Source organism: Asterias rubens, chromosome 20 (assembly GCF_902459465.1).
Source record: "Asterias rubens chromosome 20, eAstRub1.3, whole genome shotgun sequence".
Lineage (NCBI taxonomy): Eukaryota > Metazoa > Echinodermata > Asteroidea > Forcipulatida > Asteriidae > Asterias > Asterias rubens.
The window spans coordinates 4779484-4802144 of record NC_047081.1 but is presented as its reverse complement, the minus strand read 5'-3'; the positions used below and the strand labels follow the sequence as shown (position 1 = coordinate 4802144).

The following is a 22661-nucleotide window of genomic DNA, read 5'->3' as shown; positions in this document are numbered from 1 at the left end:
TGGGTCGACCCCGGTTACCCCAGTTTGCCCGGTACGTTCGAATAGCTTTGACGTCATTGCAGGGGCTCACCCGGGTCAGCCCCAAGTGCCCTGCTTGTGGAGTGGGTCATTTGGGGTGACCCGAGGTGCATGACGTCACCACGAGAGGGTGAATGTGATCGTTCGATTAATCTTGTCAGGGGCTCACCCGAGTGAGCACCGCAGGGTCGACCCAGGGAAGCTAATCGAACGCACCCAATGTCAAAATAGGGAGATCGTGGTCATAGGGCTAGATAAAGAAAAAACATATGATGTTCACAGATGAACCTCGATTTATCAATGACACTTGAATCACACTTCAACAATGTCATTTTTCTGTCATCATTTCACATCTGGAATATTGGTAAGATACGCAAGTTTTTTGACAAGAGTGCCACTGAAAAAGTCATTCATTCATGTGTGACTTTTCGTCTTGACAACTTCTTAACCTCTTCTCTTCAGTCGTCACCCTAACAACCACAGTGTCTGACGTCAACGCCTCTAAAACACCACACCCGCATCGTGACACTGTCACCCTTTTCTGAAACAAATTCACTGGCTCATTATCTCTCAAAGAATCATCTTAAAGGCAGATAATCATTGTCCACAAAGCATTTGTTTCTGGTTTTACTGCGCCTTGAACAGCCAGCATATTATGCCTATTATAAGTATTTAATATTATTTTGAATATTACCTCGCCCTTTGTGTAATGGATGGCCGGTTTTTCGGGGTCAATGACCTGCCAAGTGGGCAGTAGTATATCCTGCTCCCCGATAGGAATGTTGGTATCTTTTTCCAGCAGTCCTTGTACTGCAGACACCATGACTGTATCTTGGATGCAATAACTGTATAGCGTGTCGTTGGTCATGCACAGCACATTAATAATCTTAAAGTAAACGGAAAGTTGTCATTCTGGGAAACCTTAGAAGAAAAGTGCCTTCCTCGGTTTACATAATATACAAATATTGAATTTGAACGACACCGTGTCAATGAATGCTACCATGAGATGAATGTTGACTATTCAATGTTACCTTATTTGTTTTCCATTTTACTGGCGAAATACATTTATCTCCTGCCTGAACCAAGTGGTACACCTCTTATCTCTAGTGTAAAAGAGTAACGTCACTCTCTTGTCTGAGTGGTGTTAGTTTCGCTCTGTTAAAGCCATTGGACACTTTCGGTAAACAGTATTGCCCAAGGCCCACACTTCGTGTATCACAAATTCTATATAAAATTACAAACCTGTGAAAATTTAGGCTCAATCGGTCATCGGAGTCGGGAGGAAAATAATGGGAAAAACCCACCCTTGTTTCCGCACGTTTCGCCGTGTCATGACATGTGTTTAAAATAAATCCGTAATTCTCGATATCGAGAATTTACATTGTTTTAATGTTTTCTCAAAAAGTAAAGCATTTCATGGAATAATATTTCAAGAGAAGTCTTTCACCATTACCTTCTGTAAATCCTGTAAGTTATTTGTAAATCTGGGAACTTTGTTTTCTTTCTATACCGAAAGTGTACAATGGCTTTAAGAGTGAAAGTCAATCTGTGTCACTCCTTTTGAGTAAAATTAGGACAAACTTCACTCTAAACTTGAGTGGAAAATACCCGTCTTTCACACTTAAAAGAGTTGTCCGCCATACGGCTTCTTTGGTATGGCGGACAAAACGAGTGGCTTTTCACTCTTTTACATTAAAGTCTTCACTGATTGTGAAGAGGTTAAGAAGTTGTCAAGACGAAAAGTCACACATGAATGAATGACTTTTTCTGTGGCACTCTTGTCAAAGAACTAGCGTATCTTACCAATATTCCAGATGTGAAATGATGACAGAAAAATGATATTGTTGATGTGTGATTCAAGTGTCATTGATAAATCGAGGTTCATCTGTGAACATCATATGTTTTTTCTTTATCTAGCCCTATGACCACGATCTCCCTATTTTGACATTGGGTGCGTTCGATTAGCTTCCCTGGGTCGACCCTGCGGTGCTCACTCGGGTGAGCCCCTGACAAGATTAATCGAACGATCACATTCACCCTCTCGTGGTGACGTCATGCACCTCGGGTCACCCCAAATGACCCACTCCACAAGCAGGGCACTTGGGGCTGACCCGGGTGAGCCCCTGCAATGACGTCAAAGCTATTCGAACGTACCGGGCAAACTGGGGTAACCGGGGTCGACCCAGCAGGGAAGCTATCGAACGCACCCATTATCTTTGTTCGGGGTGCCAGTATAGTAATATGTATCTAAAGGCATTCCGGTCTTATCTGAGGTTGGACTCGAACACAGACGTGAAAGACTGCAAAAGAAACCACAGAGCTGTTACCTGATCCCCCAAAATTTATTTATGTAGTCAGTTTCCATTGTCGTTTATTATTTGACTTTGGTGCTGAGGTACTGTTGTTTTGAGAAATGTCACGAAATATAGTTTAGTCTAAGTTTTAGCATGTTAAAAGATAACATACCATAACTCGTTAATACGTTTTTACATCCACAATAATTTTCGACTCACTGAGTGAGAGTGAGACGCAAATTGTTTTTGTGACTTGTTCTTTTCTCATTGCTCATAAACTACAGAACCTCAGCTAGTAATAATTTAAGGGGAGCTTTCTACCATCATTATTTTCAAACTGAGTAAATTTAATGTAAATCTGTGTATATTATATTTTGTGTTTAAAACAAGTGCCAAAATCCTTTAAAGACACTGGACACTATTGGTAATTGTCAAAGACCAGTCTTCTCACTTGGTGTATCATTTGAGCTCAATTGGTCGTCGAAGAGGCGAGATAATAATGAAAAAAAAACACCCTTGTCACATGAAGTTGTGTGCGTTTAGACCAGTCTTCTAACTTGGTGTATATATCAACATATGCATAAAATAACAAACCTGTGAAAATTTGAGCTCGATTGGTCGTCGGAGTTGCGAGATAACTATGAAAGAAAAGAACACCCTTGTCACACGAAGTTGTGTGCTTTTAGATTTTTGATTTCGAGACCTCAAATTCTAAATCTGAGGTCTCTAAATCAAATTCGTGGAAAATTACTTCTTTCTCGAACACTATGTCACTTCAGAGGGAGCCGTTTCTCACAATGTTTTATACCACCAACCTCTCCCCATTACTCGTCACTAAGTAAGGTTTTATGCTAATCATTATTTTGAGTAATTACCAATAGTGTCCACTGCCTTTAAACTAATCTACCTTGGAAATCAAACAAGAAAGAGTACATCTTTAACAAACTCAGAGTCACCGAGTGATGGTTACTAGCGTCAGGCTTGCCTAATAATAGGCCGCACATCCATTCTACAGGTACTGGGTACTGGGTAGTTTACGACCCCATCAGTACAGAGCAGTCTTTCCGCAAGGTGTGGCCATTTCGAATTTTATACGTAACAGTGGATACCATGACCTTGATGAAAGTGTCGTTTGTTAAACATGATAAAGTACCGGGTGAGTCCTAAAAACTGCAACCAATGGATGGGAGCTACTATTTTAATAACAAGAATAAGAAAAACCTTGAACAAATAATGTCAATCTCTAAGTAGGTCATGGATATACCTTTACAATGGTGAAACAATGGGGATGATTGCTAAAAGCGTTCCAGAGTTTTGCTTGTTTCAATCAGATGGCTCAACTAAATTTGGAGGATGTGTTTAATTTAAAGACAGTGGACACCATTGGTAATTGTCAAAGACTAGTCTTCACAGTTGGTGTATCTCAACATATGCATGAAATAACAAACCTGTGAAAATTTGAGCTCAATCGGTCGTCGAAGTTGCGAGATAATAATGAAAGAAAAAACACCCTTGTCACACGAAGTTGTGTGCTTTCTGATGCTTGATTTCGAGACCTCAAATTAATTCTAAACTTGAGGTCGCGAAATCAAATTCTTGGAAAATTACTTCGTTCTCGAAAACTACGTCACTTCAGAGGGAGCTGTTTCTCACACTTTTTTATACTACCAACCTGTCCCCATTATCCGTAATCAAGAAAGGTTTTATGATGATAATTATTTTGAGTAATTACCAATAGTGTCCACTGCCTTTAAGGAGGGAATGTGACAATGTCTTTCTTTTCTCTTTTGTCTTTTAAGTGGCCCTAAAAGGGGCCGTTTTGGGTTTCGTGATTCGTTGGTTCTTAAATAAGCCTTTGGGTTATTCTTGGCCCTGAAAAAAAAAACGTTTGGTTTTGTTGGATATCATGTAAGAAAAAAAAATCCACTGAAGTCCAGCTCTTCTATCGCAACTGGCCTCCTTGAAGATTAACACACCTCTCAAATTTACTCGAACATAAATGTTGTTATGCCATCCGATTGAAATAAGCATATCTCTGGTACGCCTATATCAATTATCCCCATCCTTTCACCATCGAAATGTTAATCAATGACCTACTTATAAATGAACATTATTTGTTCAGGATTTTTCCTGTTCTAATATTATAATAGCTCCCTCCTAATGATTGCGTTTCTTCTTTTTTATTCACCCGGTATAAGAGCTTACAGACCTTTTTGAGAAATAGCCTAAGTATAATTTCTCATGGAACTAAAAAACACATTGTTATCCCCTTTGACTTATACATAATAAAGTTGCGATTATACAGATCGCTTAAGCTAACATAATAATTTTATGAGAAAATAGAATACGCTGTTGCAAACAACTTACCAACCAAATGGACCGAGAGTATAAATGCAAAAAATAGTTAATGGCCTGTCGTTTCGACCCTAGCAGAGTCTTTTTCGAAGGCTAAATGACAACACAACAAACATGAACAGGTAACTAAGTGAAGCATAGTTACCTGTTCATGTTTGTTGTGTTGTCATTTAGCCTTCGAGAAAGACTCTGCTAGGGTTGAAACGTCAGGCCATTAACTATTTTTTGCATAATAATTTTATAAGACACATTAATAGATCCTTGTAATTGGATTGGATTTTGCAAACCAGCCTACACGTTCATCCCCAGTCTGAACCATGGACGATGAGGTTGAGTGAACAACCCACAACAACATAAAATGTAACCTTGTCTATACAGTTATGCAGATTATTCTCCAACAACACATACATTAATTTGGGTTGACTTCCCTACACTGATGGGTGTTGGCCCTGTACATACTCAGTCATTTCATGGAGTTCTGTGAAAAAAAATCACAGGCATATTATTCGGACCTAAATAGGACCTTTGTAATTCTAGAGCAGTGTCATCCCAGTAGGCTATAAGGATATAAACCAATATTCTTCTCCGATACAGGAGTTTTTAAAAACATCTGAAACACAACAATTAGGGTGTCATCATAAAATATTGTTAACAATGATTGTTTTTTATTTGTGCAGTTATAGGGGATTATTTTATAAACGTTAACAAATGGAATGTTCAATTCAACCCGGCTGACATCACTGACTGAACGGAACATTCCATTTTAAACTCATAACAGAAAAAACTCACCTCCAGAAATTCATTGGCGGTAAACTATTTGACGAAAGTTTGATTGTCAAATTTTTATATATAGTAAAGTTCTACATAAAATAACATGAATAATGAGAGATTATCTCCATCACATCAATCACTCCAATTACAGTGTCCTCACATCAATCACTCCAATTACAGTGTATAAATTGAGTTTCTCTGTGTATCATACCATTCTTGCAAATTATGCCACTACGTTTTGTTTTCTTTAATCAATGACAGTGAAAACCGAATAGCTATAAGACCTCTAGGCTGTGCCATTTAAAACCAAACAAGTTGTTTAGCATAAACCTAGTTTTCAGTTTGTGGCGGGGGCAGGAGGGGGGTTTAATTATTTTTGTTTCTTTTCCACCGACTACCTGCAAAAACAGGCTGACATCCCGACAATTAGTGGAAAGGAAAGTGTGGTCCAACAACAGGACAACAATACTAACTTTTCTATGTTGTTATTGTTGGTCTGGATGTGTTCAATTTGGGGAGTCCTTGCAATGACGTCATTTTCAACTTAAGCTGTTCGTTGAATGGCCAAGTGTTGTTATTTTATTTACAATATGATTAAAATTGTCGGAGGCGTTGGGTGCCGATCACGTTTTTCTCAAGTGCTTTATAAACCTAAGATCGAGTTTTTTTAGTTTTGAATTATAGCTGTCTCATAGAAGTCGTTTATTTTTCAGAGAAACTTTCTAGCCTATTGGAAACAATTATTTTCTAAGGATCCGTTGTTTACCAACCCGAAATGTGACTGTTGTAGTTCATCTACGCGTCTAAAACATACAGGAAACCACTATAATCAGTGCCGTTGTATGTCATGTTCCCCAAGTCCAAGACTGCCATGGTTTGTGCCCAGCAGTCATTCTCACCAGTAGCTGGAAGTGTAGTTTGACATTCATAAACTCTTTGCCCAAGATGGAGATTCAAACCCGACCTATTAAGCAAACACAAATCAAACATTAAGCTAATTTAGAGAATAATAATAATTCATAATTTTAAAACTTTCAAAATGTGCACTCTCTGTTTGTTATGTTGTTGCTGTTTACTCAATAAATGTGTCAATAATTGTGTAGCGAATGGCAAAATGATGTCGGTTATTTACTTTGAAAATGAAGACTCTCCGTTTAATGTTGTTGATGTTTATTCAATAAATGTGTCAATAATTGTGTAGCGAATGGCAAAATGATGTCGGTTATTTACTTTGAAAATGAGTACTGATTATTAAATTTACCAGTCAAATATTTGTGTTGAATAAAGTTGATACATTATTTTTTTTTTCCTTTTCAGTCAGCGACAATGCACATACGGAGCCCTTTAAAGGGACACATATACAAGAAAAAAAATCAACTTCACTATGCCAGCATTCTGTGATTCAATTCAAAACTATCACAATAATCATTCAATTTCATTTGAACCGACCTAGGGTTGATCGAATGATTAGGCATTTATCTCATTATTAATGGGCACACACATTTCAGGAAGTTCCTGTCCAACAGTCCAACGTGCATGATGGGTGGCTATTATTATGGTAGCTGGTCCACATTTATATCTTCGAGTTTCGAGAATTAAGGTTCATTTTATTTCCACAGTATCAACAGATAAAACACACTACCCTCATATCACTCAATAGCGATCAGTTTAAATAATACAATAAAGTAAAGATACATCACTTATGAAAATAAATATGATACCGCAGAGGTATCCATTAAGAAACAGATATTGTAGGCAATGGTCCCTAAAGACATGCATTTGCATTGAGACACATACTAATTTTATTATAGGCTCCCATAACAATTTTGAGGACCGGACTATATAAACGCAAGAAGTCAATAAAAGCGACATCAATAATTGATACCTTCCAGTTGCTGTGGGTTCGTCGTAATGGTAATAGCGTTGAGTAGATGGATCTTCGTGCCTGGGATAGAGGTCGTACCAGTCGTAATACATGTCCTCGGTAGTAAAGTTTCTCCATTTTCCAATGAGGTACTCGTTCAAGGGTAAGGGCCCACCGAACATCGTGTCATCTGACTCGTTGGTACCGGCGGTACAACACTTCGATATATTCATCAAACCTGCAGTCTGGTTCCTTCATAACAAAACAAAGTAAAATCAAACGGATTAGAAAAGGTATTGCAGCAATTCTGGCTTTTCGTTTAATGACAAGTTTGTGAATGTCATAATAGCAAACAAATTGATGTCAAGATTTGCGACTTGGGGTACACATCGTGGATTTTATAGGTAAAATGTACGTATATTTATACGACGAGCAAGATAAATATTGTTTAAGTCAATATCGGCGCAAATATTTACGACTTGGGGTACATACACATTGGCGTTATTGCGATATGGGGCACAAAACGCGAATATTTTGACCAAAATTAGCATAATATATTCGTGCGATGTTCATTAATAAAGCTAGGGAAGGGCGACAAAATAATTATGATAACAACAATGATCGGAATACATCACTAAAACACATTACACGTCATACATATTAGTAATGACAAATATGTAATAAAATATGTACATGTAGTCCTATATAAAAAATGTTTAATATCGTTGTTCAACTCTCATAATATTGTCGCGTGCCATCGGGTTGAAACTTGATAACCATTGTGTATCACGTGCATCTATAAAGTACATGTTCAGTCAAAGATGGTTAAATGTGTACTTTTCGGCCTGTCCTGTTTGCCCGCCAGTGTCGGTTCGAGCTTTTTAGCTGTTCCGACCGTCCGTCGGAACAGGTATTGTTTTCGTCGAGATTTTTTAAACGTTTTAGAAACGTTTTTTTTCAAAACGCCATAGGTTTAACGCAGGACTTTTTTGTGGCAAGATAATCTTAGAAACGGTAGAAATGAAAGACTTGAGTTCTATATTAAATCGAAGCTTAGTACGTAACTTAGTTTTTCTACGTATGATTTTTAATCTCTTAATCAATTAGCCGAGTTTTTAAAGATATGAATATTTAATTAGGCAATCTTGTTAACAGCATATCTCCCAAAATAAACGTCCGATTTTCAAAAATTCTTCATATATATTGATTCTCTGGGTATTGAAGATGTGCAAAATGAAGTAATTTTTTATCTCACGTCATCTTGTAATTATTTTATTAAATATTTACAGTTATTATATAAGGAATAAAATCGCGATATTCGTGTTGATAGATCCAATGGGGCCGCGGTTAAACGCGGGTGCTATTACCCAGGTGATCTGAGTTCGGATCCTCCAGGAATCTCGACGAAATCAATATATAGAGGCATACATTTTACATTTTTTTTACAATCAGAAATATGTACCTACATTAAAACGATCTGTACAACATGTTCTTTTTCCCCAAATTTTTGGCTCATGAGAAGCTTCTTTCCTGGAAAATAAAACGGTCCTGATTATGTCCTCGCGCAGCACGATCTTTGGTGTACGTTCTTGTATGGAGGCGAGTCTACATACATGTACATGGTTATACCTACCTCCATGGTTCTACGTTACGAAGCAGGGGGGGAAGATAATGATAGTTGAAAGCTTGCCGTGTTGTTGAAGTTTTTGAGAAAGGAGTAAAAAATAAATGTCACGAAAACTATTTTAGTCTCAGTTTTAGCATGGAGGTAGAAATGGCACATGGTTTTAGCAAAGCATGTAAAAACGTATTAAGCTCTGAGCATGGCGCGTCTTTGACCGGGCTCGTTTCAGGCGACGAGCGTAGACGACGAAAATAGACCGCCCGGGATTTGGAACTATTTACGGGTAAAGTCACCTTGTTCGTGCCGGGGACCATTTGCCTAAACTAATTCCAGTATTTCGCGTTACGTTCGGAAATTAGACCATGACAAACAAAAACTCTTTGACAGGAATACAAAAGCAGAGATTTTATTATGCTGACGTTTCTCTGGTGGTTGAGTGGCTCAGTTTTATAGAGCTGCTTATAATAAACAGGCAAAACATTTTGCTTTACAAAATTGCAGAAATTGAGCAGAACACCTGGATTCACAACTTGAACATGAAGCATGGTTAAGCTGCTTTTGTGTTTAAAAGCTATTATGTAGTTTGGTCCTGGGCTAATGGCTTTTAAAGGCTTTTAAAGAATCGCAGCGCTTACGTAATCAGGGAACTGTGCTTTTAATACGCTAAGCGTATATTACAGCTTAGCAGGGAATGTGTTCTTCACGTCACAATTCGCATCAAAAATTTGCTACAGTTGACTAATTGTGGTCAACTCCTGCTAAACTTTCACTGCGAAAACAGTGACTTAAAAATTTGATTTGCTTTTGCAGGAAAAACTGTGCTTTACTTGTGACAAACGTAGGCAGGGGGGACTAGTGTGCTTTAGTGTTAAAGTCGCGACTACAAATTATTATTTGAGTCGCGACTACTGTTTTTCTCTACTCCGTTATAATCGTGTCCACACATCGACTACAAAATTTGTCCCGATTACCTGTTTGGTGAACCAGTTGTGTTGCTTACTACTATTCGCACAATAATTTATATTGCCCTTGCGGCATAGCGGCACAAATCTTGAGAATCCGTACTTTATCTCGACAAGTGTCGTAGTTAGGTTTGAAGTGCGCATAGTCGAGTAGTAAATTTCACTAGTCACACCCATTCGCAACATAATTAATATTGCCCTTTGCTGCACATAGCGGTACAAATCTTGAGAATCCGTATTTTATCTCGACAAGTGTCGTAGTCAGGTTTGAGGTGCGACTAGTCGAGTAGTAAAATTCACTAGTCACCCATTCGCAACATAATTAATATTGCCTTTGCGGCACATAGCGGCACAAATCTTGAGAATCTGTATTTTATCTTGACAAGTGTCGTAGTTAGGGTTGAGGTGCGACTAGTCGAGTCATGATGGGAACTTGCTTAATGAAAAAGATTCAGTGCTCTGCAGTAGCATTGAATTCTGCGCTTATGTCAAGCGAAATAGACTGCTTATAGCAGGGATTTCTTTTGTTTGTGTGCTTCCAAGCTCGCACATTATTTTCCAAGCTTGCACATCACAGTAAGCGGAAAATGGTGATCGTAAGCGCAGACTTTGGTGGTCATGAGAACCATGTAATTTTTCCCTGTAAGTAGGTTTGGTAAGGCCTACACTTCAAACATGTAAAGTCAAAAAAGATTGTTAGTACATGAAGGGAAATCTTGTGAAACTGGTCCAATTTGACTCTGCTTCACTGCGTAAGCAAAGAATTGACACATCAGAAGCGCGGATATTATCGCTTACATAAAGCATATTTCACAGCTTAGCAGGGATATTTTTGCTTGTGCGCGGGGAAACTTGTCATATGTAATCTTTGCTTTGAACTAATTGCACAGATATTTCAGCGCCTGCACAGTAAGCAGAGAATGGTGGTTGTATAATAAACGGGCAGAGTTTGGTTGAGGCAGACACAGAGCCATAAAACTGGGCCGTGTTCTATAGGGGAAGTTATTGCTTGACATTTTATGACAGTTTTGGTCTCTGCGACGTACACATACAAATACAGAGTCAGATACAGACATTACGGTGCAGAAATCGTGCAATTGAAATGTCTCATAAGAGCGCCCCCTATCGGTAGGAGTAGGAAAATAAAGGATATCCTACAAATTATGTATGTGCTTTTGCCACGTAAAATAATATCAAATGGAAGCTTTAAGATGTTTAGCTTAATTCCTATCATAAAACATATTAAAATTATTTATTAATTAACCACCAGTGACCCTCATTTGCATATTAATTAGGAAATCTTTGCAGCATCATATCTCAAGAACTTCACGGCCGACTTTCAACTATTTGTTCTTAAAGACTCCTTGGGGGTTAGAGATAAATTTGAAAAAACTGTGACCTCAAGTTGATTTTACTTCCGCGTCAACCGGAAGTGTCACCATATCTCAAGAACTATACAACGATTTTTAAAATATTTTCAGTTATAAACTCCTTGGCCATAAAATATTAACTTTAAAAAACCGTGACCTCAAATTGACCCCTACTTCCTGGTCAACCGGAAGTGGGACCATATCTCAAGAACTATACAACAGAGTATCAATTTTTGTTCAGTTATAGACTCCTTGGGCATTAAAGATTAGTTTAATACAACTTTGACCCCATGTTGACCTTTACTTCCGGGTCAACCGGAAGTGAGCCCATATCTAAAAAAGTACAAAGCTAATGTTCAAACTTCAGTTATAGACTTTCTTACGGCAATAAATATTAGCTTTGGAAAACTGTGACCCCAAGTTGACCTCGATCTACTTCTGGGTCAACCGGAAGTGGGACTAAATATCAAGATCTACACAGCCGATTTTATAGACTCCTTGGCATTGCAGATTAATCTTTGGTAGCTGTGGGCCCATGTTGACCTTTACTTACGGGTCAACCGGAAAGTAAGACCTTATAACAAGAGCTACACAACTTTTTTGAAACCTTTTTTTCAGTTATATATTCCTTGGGCAATGAAGCACATAATCCAAGCAAAACAACAAGGAACAGCTTCGTGTTTGTTCACAAACACTTAATGTCTAGTTGTATTTGCTTTTCTGGTTTTTCTTTCATTTTTTTAAAACACTTACATATCTATGTAAATGTTTATATATGAACTATTTTTACTTGTAAATGTACCCTTGGCCTGCTTGGCCGCCAGTGCAGTTAATAAATCATAATAATAATATTAAAACTTACAGGCGACACACCAGACAATGGGACGTTCTGTTTAAGGCGCAGACCACAGCTTCGGTATTTGCGGCAGGTCCACCGGCTGGACTTTGGTCATCTGGCCACATAGACGGGGCTGTAATGGTACCGTTCTTTCCATCACAACAACTGTCAAAAGGCAAAAAATATATAACACATCAAGGGACAGTTTCTAATGTTTCGAGATATTTATTCAAAATTTTCGAGATAACCAGTAGACAGGAATTACAATCTAAGCTTGCCTGTTGCATTAATAAACCCTAAAGTTCCATTAACAATATGGAAACAATACACTTTCATTTAGGTGGGAATTACAATCTAAGCTTGCCTGTTGCATTAATAAACCCTAAAGTTCCATTAACAATATGGAAACAAAACACTTTCGTTTAGGTGGGAATTACAATCTAAGCTTGCCTGTTGCATTAATAAACCCTAAAGTTCCATTAACAATATGGAAACAAAACACTTTCGTTTAGGTGGGAATTACAATCTAAGCTTGCCTGTTGCATTAATAAACCCTAAAGTTCCATTAACAATATGGAAACAAAACACTTTCATTTAGGTGGTATAGAAAACGAGGGAATTTGACTTTTATATAGAGCAGGTTTGGCAGGAGATTTCCCAATAGCAAACTGTGTGCAAACCACAGACATAAAGTTCTTTATGTCTGTGGTGCAAACTACATCTGATAGCGCCCTCTGTTGAATCCTCCTCCTCCAGTCCATGTTTAATTCCAACATGGAGGACTGAATGTCCGGCGGAAAGAAATCCCTGGGACACCGGAGTACCAAAATGCCTACATCAAGCTAAACAAGCCTTTTTCTGTAGAAGATATTGAGAAACTTACTTTGTCGGAAGCTCCTCATCACATGTATCTATGATAACAAAGGCACTAATGGTCTGCACCAAAGCAAGCGTGCATACGAAGAGCACTGAATAAGAAAGCTTGGCCATTGTACTGTATTTTAAATCTAAATGAATAAAACAAAGAATTGAAAACACAATGAATCTCTTTATGATGTTTATACAATGTTTAATTGTACTGACTCCAACCTAAACCTTCCACTTGCTAAAGACCAAACCCACACCCAGAACAAATTTGTAAAGTATGTCATCCCTCGACCTGTCCTTACCAATATTTTAGGAATATATTACCATCGCTTGCCAATGCTTGCCCATGCCTTACAATAGCTTACGAAAGTTGCTAACGCTTACGCACGCTTTACCAACGTTACCAATGGCTACCAATGCTTACGGAAATCGACGGCGAATGAACGTCTTCGCAACATTCGCTGAAATTTCGAAAGCGCTTCCCAATGCTGCTTTCACACTGTTGCGAATAATATGCTAGCGAATGTGCTTACGAATGGAAATATTTTGACCATCGCCCAAACTTCGCAACATCCGCCGTGTCTCCGTAAGCGTAGCCTTGTCCAAGGCTCTTTACGCAAGCACCGGCCCGCTCTGAATTCACGAACTGCATAGATACTATACTATGTGATGTCCCCAGAGTTCATAAAATTAAATCATGAGTTACATGAGTTCATGTGCTCAAACAACTCGATCTTGCCATGGTAGGCGACCAAGTGGGGAACTGTAATGCTACTCTCACACTGGGGCGATTATCTTGCGAATATGAATGTTTAAAATTCGCGATGAATTCGCCCAAAAGTTGCGATTTGATAGTGAATAATGTTCTCGGTCATCCTTAAACCTCTCCTTTCCAATATTTTACGCATATAACGCACGCTTTACCAACAGTACCAATTGCTCACCAATGGCTTACCAAATGCTTGCGCAAATCGATGGCGAATTACCGTCTTCACAACGTTCACTGAATGTACGGAAGCGCTTCGTATTGCTGCTCTCACAGAGTGGCGAATGTTCTTGCGAACATGTATTTTACGAATGCTTACCAACGCTTGCCAATGCCTTTACGAACGTTGCAAACGCTTACGCACGCTTTACCAACGTTACCAATGCTTTTTACGAAAATCACGCCCAATGACCGTCTTCGCAACATTCGCTGAAATCAACAAAACCGGTTTGTAAATTGAGCGATCGACGTAAGGAGGTGGGGAATAATTTGTGAACGTTCCGAATTTGTTACCAACGCTAACGAAGACACGGCGAATGCTGCGAAGTTTGAGCGATTGTCGAATATGTCCTTCCGATAGCATACTCGCTAGCAAATTCGCCGTGTGAGAGCAGCATAAAGTGACCAATCTTCGTAAGGAGGTGGAGGATGACTTGTGAACGTAGTGAATTTGTGGTGAATCTTGCGAAGTTTGAGCGATTGTTAAATATTTCCGTTCGTAAGCACATTCGCTAGCATATTCACCCTAGTGTGAGAGTAGCATAGTAGTCCGCCAAATAGTTTCTAACATTTTACATGTAACATATTATGGTACAAACGTGTAATCATTCATTTTAAATTTCAGAACATGTAAATTGAAGAAAGGAAACTTATTAATGTGTAAAACTTATGTTCACATTCAGCCGGAGTTCGTCCTATTATATAACCCCCCCCCCCCCCCGACATCGGGCGAAAAAAATCACGTTCATCGCACTTGCACGCACTTACAACATACAAGTGAGTAAGGACACCGTACGTGACCAGCACGTGTATAAGTACGCAAGATGAGCGTACGTTGTAAGCACGTTGTACAAGTCACTTACAACGTGCGCAACGTACGATGCACGCAACCGCTCACGGCCAGGCGTGGCGTGCGGGCCACATACTTACACCTTGCGCAGACCGTGCGAGTGACGTGCGTTGACGTACTTCATCTCTGCTCTTGCCACTCCCTCCCCACGTTTTCAGAAAAAACGTGGCGGCCGTGGCCTCCCCAAAACACGTACGGACCAAAAAACGTACGGTGGGTTGTGACCGAGGCTTTTAAGTGAAGCGTTCTATCATCATTCATTTTAAACAGCGTAAGTTTCGTTAAAAAAAAATACCCAAACCCCGACGAAACTCTAGGGGGTGAAGGTACAATACCGACCCAGCTGAGTATTTGGTTGGAAGTCTTTTATATTTGAACAAACTTATAATGGTATATGCAAGCTGAACAATCATTTAAAGACACTGGACAGTAGCGGCAACTGTCAAAGACCAGTCTTCTCACTTGGTGTATCTCAACATTTATGATTGAAAATGAAAGAAAAAACACCCTTGTCACATGAAGCTGTGTGCTTCCAGATGCTTTATTTCGAGACCTGAAAATCTAATTCCGAGGTCTCGAAGTCAAGTTCGTGGAAAAGTACTTCTTTCTCAAAAACTACGTTATTTCAGAGGGAGCCGTTTCTCACAGTGTTTTATACTATCAACAGCTCCCCAATACCAAGTAAGGTTTTATGCTAATAATTATTTTGAGTAATCACCAATAGTGCCCAGTGACTTTAACCGGTGTTATAAAAAAAATATGCATATAGTTGAGGTTTTCCCGGCCAATTTCAGCAAAAATCATTCAATTTCATTAACATGCATTCGAATTCATGAATTTTCCCCTAATCCTCTCAAACTAGGATATCTTTTTAGCTATTAATGCATTCAATTTCGTTTTCATGCACACATTATTGCATTTTTCTCGTTCAGATTCGCTTCAGTCATTCTATTTCATTTATAGGTATTCAAGACTACACTTTGACCATTCTTAAGTTGAATTTCTACTACCAATTTGCAATTGATGCATTCAAATTAAGACCCACCGAAGCGAACATTATTTTGCTGCTAGTTTGAGTTTTCTTTTTCATTTATGTGCAACGAGTTTCAACTTCTTTGCACTCAAATTAAACATAAGTTATGGCTTTATGAGTTAACTGGAAATTAAAGCTCCTTTACTAGCACAGCATAGTTGTCCTGTATAGGTGTTTCCTGACTAAACATTATAATTATATTGCTTTTTGTCTCATTTGAAATAATTGTTCCTTTTGCTTTGTTCCCCTTAAAGTTTAAGCCTGTATCCGATATTAACTTTGAAATGAAAACTAAATCTTTTGCTTTAGCCGTGAGATTTTGTTGCACTGGTATTTATGTTCTTGTCTTTGTTTCTGCTGATGTCCGGAACATGTAAAATTAGAGGTTTCAACTTTTTTTAACGAAACAAAAAGCTTAAAATTATAAGGGGTCGTTATCAAATTTAAAAACAAATTAATCCCAATGTTGTCTTGCTCTGTATACCGACCACGGCCAGCCATTTTTTATTCAAAACCGTTGGGCTTAAAAGTCAAACCAGTGCAGAAATGAGTTTTCCCTGGAAATATCTGCCTCTATATAGGCAGCAACGAATGAGCACGTAACATAGAGTTTGAATTTGAATGCAAACATTTGGAAAATGTTTGCCCATTAGTGAAATTGAATGGTTGACCAGCTCTTGCTGCTGGCTTTTTACGAAATTGAATGAGTCTTGCGACCTGATGAATTTGAATGATTTTATTTGACCAGTGAATAACTGTTGAAATTGAATAACTCTTTTTGACTCTTGAATGCTGATCCAAAGTGCATTCATTTTCAAAACGAAAATGAATGATCCAGGAGTTAAAATGGATGGATTTTTTGCTGAAATTGGCCGGGAAAACCTTAAAATGAATGGATTTTTGTTGAAATTGACCGAGAAAACCTATATTGACTGGTTTTCCCGGCCAATTTCAGCAAACATCCATTCATAGGTTTTCCCGGTCAATTTCAACAAAAATCCATTCATTTTGACTTTGAATCAGCATTCAAGAGTCAAAAGGAGTTATTCAATTTCAACAGTTAAGCATTCACTGGTCAAATTAAATCATTCAAGACTCAATCATTTCGTTACAGCCAGCAGCTAGAGCTGGTCAACCATTCATTTTCATTAATGGGCAAACATTTTCCAAATGTTTGCATTCAAATTAAAATTCTTCGTTAGGCCTATGTGCTTATACTCATTCGTTGCTGCCTATGTTGGACAAATAACTCATGAAAAATACGTCAGATGGTATAACCCTAGCCAGACCTACATGCCAAGATGTCTTGCACGTCAGATCATTGAAGGTTTAAGAAGAAGAAGATGGAGACAAACATAACCCAGAACAGTAAAACAAATAGGAACAAATGTACAACAAACAAAGAAAGAACATGTTAAAAAAAACAGGTAAACATTGAGTTTAACTAATTTGTAAATTTGAGAACGAACCCTGATAGGTTTCAGCTTTGTGTTTCCGTAAACAAAACTTGTTAACAAAGAAAAGAACCTGTGTTAAAAAAAACAAAAACAAAACAGGATAACATTGAGTTTAACTTATTTGTAAATTTGAGAACAAACCCTTATGATTTTAAGCTTTGTGTTTCCCCAAAAAAGACTCGTTAATTTATTGTTTGACAAGTTCTGGACATAGCAAAAACAAAGGCATTCATTTCAATTTCATTTCAATGTTATCGGATATAGGCTTTAACTTTTAGGGTAACACGGCAAAGCAAAAGGAATAATTATAGGTTTTCTCGGTCAAATTCGGCAAATGAGCAGTCAATTTAATTTTCATGCGTTCGAATTAAAGCTATTTTGCCTCTCCGGTTTTTACTGCGTTTCAAATTCAGAATTCGGTCATTCAATTTCGTTTTGAGGCATTCAAGTTCCTATCGCACCCATTCTTTTTCATGACACACAATCATCATTCAATTTAGCAAAGCTGGTTCAACTAGAGATTTTGCTGATTTAATCATTTTCAATTTCGTAAAGAGGCAATCAATTTCGCTCACCGAGGATTCAAATAAGTACGACTAAAGAAATACGAATAAACAGATAAACTGTATAAGGCAAACCGTTTCGTACTTTTAAATCGAACCTCCTTATTTTCTTTATAATATGTTTCCAGTAGACTTTACCTTAGGCCCAATAAGGGTAGTTTTCTTCTTTATTTTTTTGGGAGACCTTCAATGATTAACTGACCAAGACCTGACATTTGAATGTGTTTGAATGTTTTTTTTTTTTTTTTTTTTTAAATGTTTTTCCAGTTGTTGGTTTTTGTAAATATTCACCAACCATCTGTTGGCGGGTCAGACATCTTGGCATATTATGTTCAAGAGTTCCAACAAATTAACCGCATGCCTTTAACATTCGTGTAAGGAAACAAGTTAACCAAGCGTTTTTAAGACTGCACAAATATCAGAATTGACTGCCTCAAAAACACTTTTTGAATTTGAATGCAGCTTCGATGAATTGTTAAATTGAATGATTATTTTGTTAAATCGAATGACGTAAAAGCAGATTTGACTAGTCTAAAAATGAAATCGAATGACCCTTTTTTAGTAGCGATAGATTTCGTGCGAAATAGAATAGGCTGGTGGTTAAATTGGCTGCTCATTTTCCGAAATTGACCGAGAAAACCTATTACAATTAAGAAAACAAAATGATGTAAATAATGTAAAGTACATGGAAACACCTAGGAAAACATCTGTGTTAGTAAAGAAGCTCTAATTTCCAGTTTACTCATGTCATAAAGCAATTATAAGTCATTTTTAATTTCAATGCAAAGAAGTTCAAATTCGTTGCACATACAGGAAAAAGAAATCTCAAACTAGCAGCAAAACCATGTTCGCTTCGGTGGGTCTTAATTTGAATACATCAATTGTAGAAATTAAACTTAAGAATGGTCAGAGTAAAGTCTTGAATGACTGAAGCGAATCTGAACGATCAAAATGTAATGTTGTGTGCACGAAAACGAAATTGAATGCTTTAAGAGCTCAAAAGAAACCCTAGTTTGAGAGGATTAGGGGAAACTGCGTGAATTTGAATGCATGTTAATGAAAATGAGTGATTTTTTGCTGAAATTGGCCGGGAAAACCTTTAACTTACCTTGGGCTAGCTGTCTTGCTCTCTCCGAGATAAATGCTGAATTTGATTATTTGAGCGGTACGTCTGCCCCTTTTAGTCCAGTACAGGCTCAGACCTCGCACAAAAGACACCACCGTCCCTTCGGATTCTCAAGTGTGATTGGTTAACAACGAAGTGACGTCAAGGCCAGGGCACTTTACATTTGGAACTAGTGGTCGGAAATGTTGGCATACTGCGTAATAGGGCTACTTTCTTTTACCATTGCAAAGTGCCACTTCCTGCTCAGATTTGTTTTCATTCGTTCCATTTTTAGTGACACGCGCCAACAGTGTTGACTTAAAATTGACACAAATTTGTAAACTCATGATTTAGTTTTTAGTTGATGAACTACCTCCATTTCGAACCGTGTTGAAACCTATAGCCGGGTCCTCTCCGATTCAGCCTCGCTTCTTTTCGACACGGATCAGAGATTCACGCCGAAACGTGCAGTATCGATCCGGATTGAGATTTTCACCAGGGTTGATTTCAATCCGGCTAGAGCATGCTACCCGGATCAATCCGGATCGAAGTCGGCTTGAAATATTTACAGTGTGAAACGGGTTGAACAAAACCTCCGGTTCGGTACAAGTTCTGACCCTGATATTTTGGACAGTGTGAAAATGCCTATAAAGAGAAAGAGAAGAACCGGTGGACAAAAATGTCACCTTAAAGACAGTGGACACTATTGGTAATTGTCAAAGACAAGTCTTCTCACTGTATGTAGCTACATGGTTGAACTGCAGATCCTTTAAAGGCAGTGGACACTGTTGGTAATTGTCAAAGACTAGCCTTCACAGTTGGTGTATCTCAACATATGCATAAAATAACAAACCTATGAGAATTTGAGCTCAATCGGTCATCGAACTTGCGAGATATGAATGAAAGAAAAAAACACCCTTGTCACACGAAGGTGTGTGCGTTTAGATGGTTGATTTCGAGACCTCAAGTTCTAAATCTGAGGTATCGAAATCAAATTCGTGGAAAATTACTTCTTTCTCGAAAACTATGGCACATCAGAGGGTGCCATTTCTCACAATGTTTTATACTATCAACCTCTCCCTATTACTCGTCATCAAGAAAGGTTTTATGCTAATAATTATTTTGAGTAATTACCAATAGTGTCCACTGCCTTTAAGAGGATCAGTGGCATTCAGACACCAACAGGACACATGCCACTGTGCCCCCGGCCCAGTTACACTACTGGTTCTCTCATTTAAAGACACTGAACACTTTTTGGTAATTGTCAAAGACCAGTCTTCTCACTTGGTGTATCTCAACATATGCATAAAATAACAAACCTGTGAAAATTTGAGCTCAATTGGTCGCCAAAGTTGCGAGAAAATAATGAAGAAAAAAACACCCTTGTCACACGAAGTTGTGTGCTTTTAGATGGTTGATTTCGAGACTTCAAATTCTAAATCTGAGGTCTCGAAAACAATATGTCACTTCAGAGAGAGCCGTTTCTCACAATAGTTTATACTACCACCCTCTCCCCATTACTCGTCACCAAATAAGGTTTTATGCTAACAATTATTATGAGTAATTACCAAAAGTGTCCACTGCCTTTAAAGATCAGGAATTCGCTTTGCTTTGATGTTCAACAACTCTGCGTTTGGGTTTGGGTGGAGTTGGCAGTGGTTGAGTAGGGTGTTTAGGAAAGTATAAAGAAAGAAAGAAAGTACGAAGTCTGTGCCTTTGAGCGCTACAGTTTATTGATGGAGATATGTTAATCATTGTACCTGTTTACAGAAGTTCTACCAGGCTTCTATGAATGTGGCTTTGTTAATAAGCTTTTAATGTAGGGAGTTTCTCGAATAACCTATGTGACCTTTATTCAGTGGAATTTTTTAGGGGTTTGTACCAGAAAAGTGTCCATACAAATAATGCACTCTTTAAGTCCTGGTCTTCAAAGCTGGTCATGGTACGGTGCTGGTCAACAAAACATAAATACACACAATACACACCGAACGATAAAGCAAAGGAGCAACCAAAATAACATAAGAACAATACGGCAGTCGCGGGACGTTGGTCGAGTGGGCAGGGCTTGGGTTCGGGGCAGAGGTCCTTTCTCGATGGAGAGACTTAGTAGTTATGAATCTCCGTCCACACCGGATGCCGTTGCGGGAAAATACATCAATTGTAGAAATTAAACTTAAGAATGGTCAGAGTAAAGTCTTGAATGACTGAAGCGAATCTGAACGATCAAAATGTAATGTTGTGTGCACGAAAACGAAATTGAATGCTTTAAGAGCTCAAAAGAAACCCTAGTTTGAGAGGATTAGGGGAAACTGCGTGAATTTGAATGCATGTTAATGAAAATGAGTGATTTTTTGCTGAAATTGGCCGGGAAAACCTTTAACTTACCTTGGGCTAGCTGTCTTGCTCTCTCCGAGATAAATGCTGAATTTGATTATTTGAGCGGTACGTCTGCCCCTTTTAGTCCAGTACAGGCTCAGACCTCGCACAAAAGACACCACCGTCCCTTCGGATTCTCAAGTGTGATTGGTTAACAACGAAGTGACGTCAAGGCCAGGGCACTTTACATTTGGAACTAGTGGTCGGAAATGTTGGCATACTGCGTAATAGGGCTACTTTCTTTTACCATTGCAAAGTGCCACTTCCTGCTCAGATTTGTTTTCATTCGTTCCATTTTTAGTGACACGCGCCAACAGTGTTGACTTAAAATTGACACAAATTTGTAAACTCATGATTTAGTTTTTAGTTGATGAACTACCTCCATTTCGAACCGTGTTGAAACCTATAGCCGGGTCCTCTCCGATTCAGCCTCGCTTCTTTTCGACACGGATCAGAGATTCACGCCGAAACGTGCAGTATCGATCCGGATTGAGATTTTCACCAGGGTTGATTTCAATCCGGCTAGAGCATGCTACCCGGATCAATCCGGATCGAAGTCGGCTTGAAATATTTACAGTGTGAAACGGGTTGAACAAAACCTCCGGTTCGGTACAAGTTCTGACCCTGATATTTTGGACAGTGTGAAAATGCCTATAAAGAGAAAGAGAAGAACTGGTGGACAAAAATGTCACCTTAAAGACAGTGGACACTATTGGTAATTGTCAAAGACAAGTCTTCTCACTGTATGTAGCTACATGGTTGAACTGCAGATCCTTTAAAGGCAGTGGACACTGTTGGTAATTGTCAAAGACTAGCCTTCACAGTTGGTGTATCTCAACATATGCATAAAATAACAAACCTATGAGAATTTGAGCTCAATCGGTCATCGAACTTGCGAGATATGAATGAAAGAAAAAAACACCCTTGTCACACGAAGGTGTGTGCGTTTAGATGGTTGATTTCGAGACCTCAAGTTCTAAATCTGAGGTATCGAAATCAAATTCGTGGAAAATTACTTCTTTCTCGAAAACTATGGCACATCAGAGGGTGCCATTTCTCACAATGTTTTATACTATCAACCTCTCCCTATTACTCGTCATCAAGAAAGGTTTTATGCTAATAATTATTTTGAGTAATTACCAATAGTGTCCACTGCCTTTAAGAGGATCAGTGGCATTCAGACACCAACAGGACACATGCCACTGTGCCCCCGGCCCAGTTACACTACTGGTTTTCTCATTTAAAGACACTGAACACTTTTTGGTAATTGTCAAAGACCAGTCTTCTCACTTGGTGTATCTCAACATATGCATAAAATAACAAACCTGT

At 38.5% G+C, this 22661-nt stretch overlaps 1 protein-coding gene across 2 annotated transcripts; it reads right to left on the bottom strand.

Moving 5' to 3' along the window:
* Positions 1–4943: 4943 nt before the first annotated feature.
* On the bottom strand, positions 4944–21392 carry LOC117303908. Of its 2 annotated transcripts, none has more exons than XM_033788360.1 (5): positions 21342–21392; positions 12980–13103; positions 12121–12261; positions 7324–7554; positions 4944–6402 (listed from the first exon to the last, which is right to left on the bottom strand). In XM_033788360.1, exons 2-5 carry the CDS (start codon positions 13084–13086, stop codon positions 6234–6236), a joined length of 648 nt encoding a protein of 215 aa, XP_033644251.1. In that variant the 5' UTR covers positions 13087–13103; positions 21342–21392; the 3' UTR covers positions 4944–6233. The 2 variants fall into 2 exon arrangements, with proteins under 2 accessions (XP_033644251.1, XP_033644250.1); XM_033788359.1 differs by lacking the exon at positions 21342–21392 and adding an exon at positions 18960–19059.
* Positions 21393–22661: the final 1269 nt, after the last annotated feature.